Source organism: Pantherophis guttatus, chromosome 1, assembly GCF_059756535.1.
Source record: "Pantherophis guttatus breed Tessera chromosome 1, ASM5975653v1, whole genome shotgun sequence".
NCBI lineage: Eukaryota > Metazoa > Chordata > Lepidosauria > Squamata > Colubridae > Pantherophis > Pantherophis guttatus.
This window is the reverse complement of record NC_142063.1, coordinates 177,515,076-177,527,131: the sequence shown is the minus strand read 5'-3', so window position 1 is coordinate 177,527,131 and position 12,056 is coordinate 177,515,076. Positions and strand designations below refer to the sequence as shown.

Below are 12,056 nucleotides of genomic sequence, written 5' to 3'. Positions count from 1 at the left end.
AAATCTAATTTTAAAAGAGGAATAAGAAGGGGTTGTAACAATTGTATAGTTCTCTAGATGAGGGAAATAAGTCAAAGAATTCAGAAATCAGAATATCAATTAACTATAATATATTTATTTAATATAAAGAGTGATTTTTAAACATTTGTATTTCTAAAAAACTTACATGTTTTACTTTATTCTGTTGGATATTTGATTCTCTCTTACCTTACTGATCTTCCTATTTTTTATTTTGGGTTTATAGATCCTCAATCAATTTAAATTGTTAACATTTAATAAATTTTAATGCTTTATGTTTTCATTTCCTTTTTCTAGGGTAATCTTTCTGCTGTTGAATGCTTGTTGAAAAAAGGAGCTGATCCCAACATTAAAGACTATGCTGGTTGGACACCACTGGTAATTTAAATGGTTCATTCCTTCCATTCTTCCCTTGTTCTTTATCTCACTCTTGTTGAGACTATGTGATACAGGGGATGATTTAGATGAATTCTTTCTCAGCTTGTCCTGAAAAAGGAAAAACTTCATTTGTTTAATAAAGTCAAATAGTTTTGAGATCCTCTTTCCTCTTGCTTTTCCTGTTATTTGTTCCTACATTGTTCTTTCTGAATTAAGCCAGTTTCTTTCTTCAGGTGATTTTCTATTGCATTTTCAGACGCAAGAGAAATGGATTTTAAAAGTCTAAGCAGAATCTGGAAAGTGGTAAAATACATTATGGATAGTTATTTTGTGTTCATTTTTTTCTGCCAGATGAAGTTCAAACATAAGTATTTTTCTTTTACATACAGCAAAGATTCCAAGAATGATTAATTATACCTGCAAGCTATCTGGGAGTCAGTCTTGGTTGCAAAAATAAAAATCTGTAATTTAGGGGCATCATTTTCCTGTTTTATCGAGCTTTAATTTTTAGTTGAGCCAGTTCTTATTCTGTAACTTCTATATTGTTTTTTTTCCCATCCAACATTTAGCATGAAGCCTGTAATCATGGACATAAGCAGATAGTTGAATTACTGATTAGACATGGGGCACTGCTGAATGTGACTGGGTATCAGAATGATATGCCACTTCACGATGCTGCCAAGAATGGACATATAGAAATTGTGGAACTGCTACTTTTGCATGGAGCTTCTCGAGATGTGGTGTGAGTAATTTTTATCTGTTTTTGAACAAATGAATAGAGTTTTTTTGCAAGCCCATATTCTTCCCCCCCTTCCCCCAAAAATATCCTCTGGCATCTAATTTTTTTTGTTGACGGAGCTTTGTTCATTTGTATGGGGGAACACATGATGCAAATCCTTAGCCACCATCTGAATGGGCAATCAAAAGCTTATCACTGCAGACAAGCCTCTTTAAGTTTCCCCCAATATTTTAATTAGAATTTGAATCCATATCTCTCTCATCCAAGGCAAAATGCCTGCTTTCTGTAATGTGCTTGTCCCCACTGTAATTTCAAAGTAAAGATGTGTTTATCCAACACTGCCAATCTATAATGCATGGGGCCACCCTGACACCATATAGTGTCCCACAGCATGTGTGGAGGCTTAGGACATTTTTGGCATACCCTAAAAGTCTGGCTCCCTTCCTCTTCCCCCAGTCAGGCTAATTTTGTGAAGGGACAAAATTGGGGTTGAGAGCTTGCACCTCTGAATGAGAATATAATTGTCTTTGTGATTAGAGAACCTATTTAATCTGAAAACCAGAATATGTATGAGATACATTCTGTATACTGAAGTTGATGTATATTTGTCAAGTATCTCCTTTGAAAGTCTGGCCTGCCAGCACTTAATCCAATATGTTTTATGTTTGAAATAGAGATTGTGAAGAGATTTTCTTCTTTGGCTGCTTCTTAATGACCAATCAGTAACAGTTGAACATCTTCTTTTAAGCAGTACTGAAGAAATACCTGTTTGATGTACCATTCACAGAAGATGAATTGTAGCATATATCTATTCTTTGGTTTTATACCACTTTCTCTTGCAGCTTGGAAAACTAAACTGAAGAAATTGAATTTAGTATGCTGTGGGTGTATGAGTGAATGTGAGAGAGACAGAGATTGGGGGTGGAATGGGGGAAGAAGCTCCATGCATCCACGATTGTTTCTAGCTTGCAGTCTTTACAGCAACTAGGAGAGCTGGAAACTGAGATAGGCAATTTGTGATATAGAACTGGTGATTGTACCTATTTACAAAATTATATAATATGACTTTGGTACTGCCTAGAGATTCTGGAATGAGGCAGTTTATAAATTTTATAAACAAACAAATAAATTAGCGATTAGTATGGTGCTCATACCCTCTTTGATACTCACAATACTACATCCTTTCATAGGGAGAATATATGACTGAATATCATTCAGTTAATATGATATTAACTGAAATTTAACAAGATCAAGTCATTTAAAAATGACTGAAAGCTTGCAAATTTTCATGTGAAAACATTCACATTAAAATGTGCAAGATTTTCATTTAAAAAAAAAGTTGTTTAAGAAATGAGCACTCACGGCACTGTGTTAAATTTCACAATAGTGTTTACTGCCTGAAAAGTTGCAGACTAATCCTATAAGCTTTAAATAGGCTTGCCTTAATTGAATCTATTCTTTCAGTCAAAATATATTTTATGGGAAAAGTGAGTTTCAACAATTAATTAAATGAGAGAATGTAAAGTCTCTGACTCAAGAAGTCCAGTTTGAAGATAATAAAAATGTGTCTCCCTTGGAATCTGCAAGGTCCTATTTTTAAAAACTTTTCTTCATCTAGCAAAACATATGAAACTATAAGGAGAAACTATTACATGAATCAGTGGACCTAGCCTTTACAGTTAATCTGCATAAACTAATTTATATTTTATAGCTTTTTTGTGTGTTTGCTCCCTTCAAGTTTCTGCCTGTCTTGCTTCACAGCTGGCCAAATGACATGAAAAATTAGCTCTTGGCATTTGCAATTTCACTTGTTCGTAACATATTTCATTCAAATTGGCTCTTTTTCCATATTTTCCTGCATGCACAATGTTATTAACTTGCTTCTTTATTTTTTAACTAAGAATGAATTTGGCTTCGAAAAGTTTGAATCCCGCTATTCGAAAGCTATTGAAAACATTTCTAAAGATGAGATAATGCTGCTTTCCTTTTCTTTGCTCAGATACCTTCTATCTGTAAGTTTTTGGAGAATCATAGCTCATACATCCACACAGACAATGGCATCACTTCTATCCCCTCAGAACATGCAATCAGATGACAAGAATGAAATCTTTGAGGTTACCTGAGAATGTGTTTGTGGATCTGGAGAAAGTAGAAATGTCTTTTGCAGTAAGAGTTGGCCCCTTTTGAGCTGAATTCCTGTCCTGCCCAATTTATTCAAGCTTGGGATATATTTATATCTTTTGTTTTATAACACTAAACAAAATCTCCATAAATCTTTTTGTCCATGTAAAAATGTGGATGATTCACAAATCATACAAATCATGTGATTGTTCAAATTTTTTCTATCACCAGCAAAGATGACAACAAAACAAATGTGATTTTCCTAAATGTCATATACTGTAAATAAATAAACAAATCAAAGAATCCACTGTCAGTCCTCTTAAACAGATTCTTTGCGGTCTCCAGTAAATTCAAACTAAGATATTTTGATGACTTAGTAGTTGATGAAGTAGTAGTTAATATATAAAGATATATTCAAGATTCCACTAGCAGAACATTTTGTCTTCTATTTTTAGGATACAGTTTTTCCATAAAATTAAATATTCATGAGCCTCAAATCAAAACCCAACAAGACCGAAACATGCCTGGGAACAAAATTAAGTATCTGTCTGATATATATTGACCGTACCAATTGTCAGGATTTTAATATATATATAAAGACACTCCACAGAGCAAGGATGATGTTCTAACGAATTCACTTCACATACAAAGAGGGGAGTTGGCTCAGTGGTTTAATAATGCTGGAGATAGTCTCTGCTCCAGCAGTTTGAATTGTATAAATGTGTGGCAGGGTGAGCTCCCATCACTTGCCTCAGCTTCTGTCCACCTAGCAGTTTGAAAGCATGTTCTATGCAAGTAGATAAATAGGTATCACTTGGGTGGGGGGGGTGAATTGGTGCTCTGTGCAGGCAGATTCCTGCCAGCTCTGAATCTTCCTGATTTTGATGCCCACTTGCGAGGCCACTCTAGTAAAGGGAGAGGGGCTTGGATGGTGCTGCAAGAAGAGCCACTCCTCATTCTTTTTTCTGCGAAGCCAGTTTGCCCTCCAATGGCACACCCTGGGAACCGTGTGGGCATGTCTCACAAGAGAGCTGGTAAATTGGCAGCCAACTACTACTGTTTCTCCTGGCTAATATAAGAACATCATACACTAATTTTTTTTTTTTTTTTGCTTTAATTTATATGCCGCCCTTCTCTGGAGACTCAGGGCAGCTTACAATGCGTTAAGCAATAGCCTTCATACTTTTTGTTTATTGAATATACTTTTGTATATTTATACAAAGTCAGCTTATTGCCCCCACAATCTGGGTCCTCATTTCACCTACCTTTGAAAGGATGGAAGGCTGAGTCAACCTTGAGCCTGGTGAGATAATAATAATGATAACAGGTTTCAAAGAATTCAAAGAAAAGATGAAAAAATTGTTTATGGCCTGAATTGATTATAAGAAAGCATTTGATTCTGTTCCACATAGCTGAATTGAGAAATGCTTAGAAATTTTTGGAATAAGCAGCAACATTCAGAAATTCCTAAAGACTTCCATGAAGCTATGGAAAACTAAGCTGATGGCCTATGGAGAAGAACTTGGTGAAGTTGAAATCAAACAAGGAATTTTCCAAGGTGACTCATTGTCACCTCTGTTATTTCTACTATCAATGGTGCAACTAACAAGTAATTTGAACAAGACAAACTGGCTATGAATTGACTAAAAAAGGCTTGAAAGTTTCACATTTGCTCTATGGATGATTTAAAATTGGAAAACCAAGCTAAATTGAGCTTACTACTGAAAAGTACTGAGTTTAGCAGAGACATTGGAATGCTGTTTGGCATTGGAATGCTGTTTGGCAAATGTGCAACAATTGCTGTTAAGGCAGGAAAAATTATAGGAGATGACAGATTTGAACTTGATAATAAAGAGCTTTAAACACAGTAACACCAGAAGAAGGGTACAAGTATGTATGAGTTTTGGAAGCTTTTGACCTGTTGCACAACCAAGTCAAGGAAGCTACTTGTCAGCTTTGGAAGCCATATTAGCTTCCATGCTGCCACCTTCTCATATGTGGGAAAGTAGGAGGGAAGATTTAGTAAAGGGGTTGTTTGTAGACATAATAGCATTCTTCCTGTCAGTCAAGGTCAGGGCGATCCAGCATCCGGAGAAGGAATGGTCGGAGTGCTGAGTTGAGGTGGGACAGACGTTGATTGGAGCATGTGATCGAATGAGGAGTAAGGGAATGGTTTTGGGGGTTTTGATTTACTGAGGGAAAACCCAGATCTTTCAGATTCTGATTTTCCCAGATGTGCCAGTTTACCTAGTCTAGTAAAGAGAACTTTGGAAAATCCTTGCTTCCGCATCCTTACTCGGAGTTGGGGTTTTCTGGAACGCTGACATTAACCCGAATCCCTCTTAAAACCTAACGGCACCCCGAAAGGGGCTGTCGGGTTTGTTGAGCCCCAGCATCTACCTAAACCTCGGGTGGTGCGAAGACTCAGTGAAGATGGAGGAGAAAGGAGAAATCATAGAGGGGGCTGTGGGGACGGATGATCAAGGATTTACCAACACCTTGCTTTCTCTTTCTGAAGAAATGGTGCGAGCCATGGAGGCTGCAGAGGAAGCCCGAAGGCTGGGGGCTTGACCCAAGGCGTCAGATTCCTGGAAGAGTTGCCAGTCTGACCCAGCTCCAGGAGGAGGACCAGAGGGTAGACCGCCTGGATATAAAGCTGCTCCCAGCCCGTGAGCCAGAGTGGAGGATGGGGACAGCTATGGGATCCGGAGACTCCTGTGACTGGGACCTGTTGCACCCAATGCAAAGCCAATCCTTAACTGGGCTCGCCATCACCTTCCATGATCCGGGACCTGGAGGGGGGAATTAGTGGGGCGTAGACACCGCTCTACCTGGCCAGGGGCGAAACAAGCGGATCAGCTCAGTATGGCCATCCTGCAGCTGGGAGACATCAAACGCAGCCAGCATATGGAATGCAAAACCCCCCTTTTGGGGCCCCTTGCCAGCCTGCTTTTGTGCTACCTCCTGCTGAGAGTATACCATCAGGCTGAGGATTTTATCCTGGCCAGGGATGGGTCCAGTGCCAGTGGTATCCAGCGCTGTCTGTTCCAAGTTTCCAGGGATCCCCATGGCCCCAATATGGCCCAACGATCCTGGCACCACAGGGGGGACTAATTCAGCAGCCGGCTGGAGTACCCCCCTCTCTCCAGCCCAGCAAGCAGCTCAGCAGCCATCTGCAGTCCAGCAACCAAGAGCAGCTCCGCCAGAGGTTCCAGCTCAGCCACCTGTTGCCGGGGCCCATCCACCCGAGAAGCCAATGCCACCCCGCTTCAGAGCAACCTTTGATGGTACGCCTGCCAAACTGGCTTACTTCCTCAGCAGGGTCTGGGCTCATGTGGATCAGTACAGAGACCAATACGACTCAGACCGGGAGTTGGTGTCGGTGATTTCCGATGGGATGAATGAGGGGCAGGCTTCTGAATGGATAGCCCAGCTACACAATGAGGGTGCTGCGGAACTAAATGATGCCAATGGGTTTATTGCGCTGCTCCGGGTCAGATTTGAAGACCCAGACCGAATAAATGAAAATGAAGCCACACTAAAGGCGATGAAGCAAGGTAATCGACCTATAAAATACTTTATATGGGACTTTAGACGAGTCGCAGGGAACCTGGGGCATTGGCCAGACTGCATACTCCTACACTATTTTAAAGAGGCTATTGACCGAGAAGTCAGAAGAGCCTATGGGATCCCGGGGGGGGGGGTGTGTGTGCCTGAACAGCTGCACGACTGGTATACTATGTCCATAGCTCTAGACAGAGAAATCCACCCCCACCGCAAAACCCCAGCAGAGAAGCTGCCTTGGAGAGCGTTAGCTAGACGCCCCTTTCAAAGCCTACTGAAATCAACCCCAATTAAATTAAATGCTATCGGTATGGACAACCGGGACATCGAGCTTCTGAGTGCCTGGCCCCTGCCCCAGTTTCACAGCAACGTCCTGCCACAGCTGCACGAGGCAAGAGGGCTCCAAGGAAGGCCCCAGACACCAGCCAATTCACCAGACAAGCTGTAGATGTTCCCCTCCCCACTGAAGAGAGCGAGGAACTTCCCGCTAAAGAAGCCCCTCCTGACGAGGCTAGCGAAGATGAAGACCCAATGGTGATTGCACCCATCCCCCCTTTTTCAGTTATAGTGAAACTGGTGGTGCCAGAGACAGGGAAGCAAGCAGAACTGCCAGCAATTATAGAAACCAGCTGCACCAGATGTCTAATTGGACTGCCTCTTGTTGAACAATTGTGGTTAGAACAGCAGCCTTAAAGCACCCAATTAAATTTCACCACGTGGATGGAACGTTAATGGGGGGGGGGGGGTTCTCCGCCACCCATATTACAGAACTGGTTAGATTAGAAATCGGGAGACATCATGAATTTATATGATTTATAGTAACCCCAAAAATGTTGGAATCTGTCATACTGGGCCTGGCTTGGCTAGACAAATGGACCCCCACCATAAAATGGGAAGATGGATACCGAAAAATCAGAATAGGGGTTGGCCCATTACCCCCTGCCCCTCCTCCTAAAGTGCAGCCTACCCATAAAGGCCAGCTGCCAGAACCAGCAGCGGCTTGTTCAGACAGGACTCCAGGCGAACCCCAGATTCCTAACGTATATACCGAAGCGTTCAGTGAGGAGAAATGTAACCTCCTTCCCCCTCATTGGCCCATGGATTGCGCCATCGAATTAGAACCGGGAGCCAAATTGTCAAAACCCAGGATGTACTCTATGATACCTGCTGAAATGACCGAGTTGAGGAAGTACATTGACACCAACCTAGCCAGTGGATTCATCGAGCCTGTGAAATCCAGGGTGGCCACCCCTGTATTGTTTAAAGAAAAGAAAGATGGTGGGGTGAGATAGTTTGTGGACTTTTGGGGGTCAATGCCATTTGCATATAAAATACCTACCCCCTACCACTAATGAAAGACTTGCTGAATCACTTGTCAAAAAGCAAGATTTTCACCAAGCTAGATCTAAAGGAAGCCTACTACTGGGTTCGCATAAAGGAGGGAGACGAATGAAAGACTGCTTTTAACTGCCTCCCGGGCAGCTTCCAATTCCGGGTCATGCCTTTTGGACTCCAAGGCACCCCAGCAGTCTTCATGAAACTGATCAACGAAGTTTTGCATGAGCACCTGTATAAGGGGGTCCTTGTTTACCTTGATGACATTCTTATATTCAGCGAAAATATGGAAGAACATGTCAAATTAGTCAGACAAGTGCTCAAAAAGCTCCTAGCGGCCAAACTGTATGCAAAGCTGTCAAAATGTCGCTGTGAGAGGACAACCCTTTGAGACCTCTACCCCCACCTCCTTTGGATGGACTTACTACAACCACAAGACTTCCCATCGTCGTGAGAGGGCGATGATGTTCCGATGTATTGACATTTGTAACATACTGGTCTTCCTTTAACATCTATTTCCTCCCTTATTTTAAATTACTTATCTTAACCATCTCTAACACTCTTATAAGAAAATGATCCTTCATCTCCTTCAACTTGCTCCTATCTTTGATGTATTCAACTGCGGAGCTCCTTGCATTGCGAGATTCCCCCCTCTCGCATGTCTGGCCCTCTCAGTTATCAAGGGCCGCCCTTGAGGACGGGTTTTGGAACCCCGAGAGGTGGTTTGCAAAAAACTGACGGCTTTGGGGTTCTTTAGATAAATCTTTAAGTTCTATTTTAAGGGGTTCTGGGAGGGATTGTGGGAATGGATCTGGGGGGATCCATAAATCCACTGAAAGGGGTAATGGGTCTGATGATCATGGTGGGGAGGATGGGGACAGAAATCTGACAAGGATGCAGAGGGATGAAGCGATGGGCATTAGTATAGTAAGTGGGAGGGGCAGATAAGACGGCTGCAGGGGGCCATATTATGTTTTGGGAGTGCGCACTCGATGTTTACGAGCGATTGCCCACTCCGACCCCCAAAGCACTGCTCGTTTCCTGGGTTGTTCAGAGTCTCAGACCCTGGGTCTACAGCTGATGTTATGTAATGCCAGGTCAGTGGTAAATAAAGCCCCCCTCATTCACGATCTTATTTCAGAGGGGGGTGCTGACCTGGCAGGGATTACGGAGACCTGGTTAGGCCAGGAGGGAGGAGTTTCCCTGTGGAAATGTGCCCGCCAGGTTTCCGTGCATTCCATCAGCCAAGGACTCAGAAGGAGTGGGGGAGTGGCAGCAATCATTAGAGAAAGTCTTTGCCCGAGGGAGGCCACTGTTCCTCAGATAGCCGGATGTGAGTCCCTCCTTGTGAAGTGGGGGTCGGGGAATTCAGATGGGCCTACTGATTGCGTACCTGGCTCCCTGCCACGTAACAGCGGTCCTGCCTGAGCTGCTCGACATTATAGCCGGGGTGGCGGTGGAAACCCCCAGACTTATTGTTATGGGGGATTTTAACCTGCCATCCGCTGGTGAGATGTCGGAGACGGCTCGGGAGTTCATGGCTTCCATGACGGCCATGGACCTGACCCAGGTAGTTCAAGGCCCCACCCACTTGGGGAATCACACTCTGGACTTGATTTTTGTCTCTGATCAGTGGCTGAATGATCTAATAGGGGATATAGACATCAAGCCCTTGTCATGGTCTGATCATTCTCTCCTTCACATGGACTTTCAAGTCACTTCCACCCACCGCAGGGAGACGGAACCAACCAAATGGTTCCGTCCCAGGCGCCTGATGGACCCCGAAAGGTTCCTGATGGAGCTTGGGCCATTTCCTGAGACTCTGGCTCACGACTCGACTGAGGACCTGGTGGTCGCCTGGGACAGGGCGGCTACTGGGGCCTTGGACCGCGTCGTGCCTTTGCGGCCTCTGACCCGATACTGATCTCGTCTAGCTCCTTGGTTTTCCGAGGAGCTGAGAGAGATGAAGCATCGGAAAAGATGCCTGGAGAGTGATTGGAGGACAAGCCGATCTGAATCTGACTGAACACAGGTGAGATCTTATATTAAGACCTACCTAGTGGCGATAAGAGTGGTGAAGTCTAGCTACTTCTCCGCTCTTATTGCATCTGCAGAGAACCGCCCAGCCGCGCTGTTTAGGGTGACCCGCTCCCTACTTCAGGTGGGGGTACGGGAAGATCCCTTAAAGGGTCGAGCTGAGGATTTTGTACAATTCCTGCATGATAAAGTCGCTCAGATTCGGGAAGGCCTGGACTCCAATTGGGTAGATCCAGGGGAGGAGACGGGGGCAGGTCTTGAGAGCGTTATCTGGGAAGAGTTTCACTCTGTGACTCCTGAGGACGTGGACAGGATTCTGGGCAAGCTTAACGCTGCCACATGTTTATTGGACCCGTGTCCCTCCTGGTTGGTACTGGCCTCCCGGGAGGTTACACGAGGCTGGCTCCAGGGGATTATAAATGCTTCTCTGAGTGAGGGTGTCTTTCCCGCCGCCTTGAAAGAGGCGTTTGTGAAGCCCCTCCTCAAGAAGCCTTCCCTGGACCTGGCTATATTATCAAATTATCGTCCAGTCTCCAATCTTCGCTTTGTTGCGAAGGTTGTTGAGAGTGTGGTGGCGCGACAACTACCCCGATACCTGGATGAAGTTGTCTATCTGGATCCGTTCCAGTCGGTCTTCAGGTCACGATACAGCACGGAAACGGCATTGGTCGCGTTGGTGGATGATCTCTGGAGGGCTTGGGACAGGGGTTGCTCCTCTATCCTGGTCCTATTAGATCTCTCAGCGGCTTTTGATACCATCAACCATGGTATCTTACTGCACCGGCTGGAGGGGTTAGGAATAGGGGGCACCGTGCTTCGGTGGTTCTCCTCCTTCCTCTCTGACCGTTCACAGTTTGTGTTGGCAGGGGGGCAGAGGTCGACTTCGAGGCACCTTATTTGTGGGGTGCCGCAAGGGTCAGTCCTCTCACCCCTTCTGTTCAACATTTATGTAAAACCGCTAGGCAAGATCATCCGTGGCTTCGGGGTGAATGTTCAGTATGCTGATGACACACAGCTATACATCTCCACCCCAGACCACCCCAATGATGCCCTTGCTGTGATGTCCCGTTGCCTGGAGGCCGTGCGGATCTGGATGGGGAGAAACAAGCTCAGACTCAACCCCTCCAAGACCGAGTGGCTGTGGCTTCTGGTGTCCCGGTATAGTCAGCTGGTACCATCACTGACAATAGGAGATGAGATCTTGCTCCCCACAGAGAGGGCCTGCAACTTGGGTGTCCTCCTGGATTCACGGCTATCTTTAGAAGATCATTTGACGGCCGTGGCCAGGGGTGCCTTTTATCAGGTTCGCCTGATCCGCCAGTTGCGTCCCTTTCTGGATCGGGACGCCTTGCGCACGGTCACTCATGCCCTAGTTACCTCCCGTATGGACTACTGTAATGCTCTCTACATGGGGCTCCCCTTGAAAAGCACCTGGAGGCTCCAACTGGTCCAGAATGTAGCCGCGCGGGTGATTATGGGCGCAGCTCATTACGCCCATGTAACACCTCTCCTACGCGAGCTGCACTGGCTCCCGGTGGTCTTCTGGGTGCGATTCAAGGTGTTAGTTATCACCTTTAAAGTGCTCCATGGCTTAGGACCTGGGTACCTACGAGACCGTCTTTTGCCACCAATAGCCTCCCACCGACCAGTTCGTTCTCACAGGGAGGGACTACTCAGGGTACCGTCAGTCAAATTATGCCGACTGGCGACTCCCAGGGGAGGGCCTTCTCTGTGAGGGCTCCAACCCTTTGGAATGAACTGCCCCCTGAGATACGAAATATCCCTGATCTCCGTGCTTTCCGCCGTGCCCTCAAAACCCTGATGTTCCAACAGGCGGGGCTAAACATATGAACATGTGAATGAA

General features: G+C 44.9%; 1 protein-coding gene across 5 annotated transcripts in view; it reads left to right on the top strand.

Annotated features, from left to right (window-relative positions):
- BARD1 (BRCA1 associated RING domain 1) overlaps nt 1-12,056 on the top strand; it is a 145,568-nt gene that overhangs the window by 61,087 nt on the left and 72,425 nt on the right. For all 5 annotated transcript variants that reach the window (XM_034433530.3, XM_034433513.3, XM_034433523.2 and 2 more), the window contains 2 exons: nt 316-396; nt 966-1,138. In XM_034433530.3, the coding sequence (XP_034289421.2) occupies nt 316-396; nt 966-1,138 (254 nt within the window). The remainder of the gene's footprint in view (nt 1-315; nt 397-965; nt 1,139-12,056) is intronic.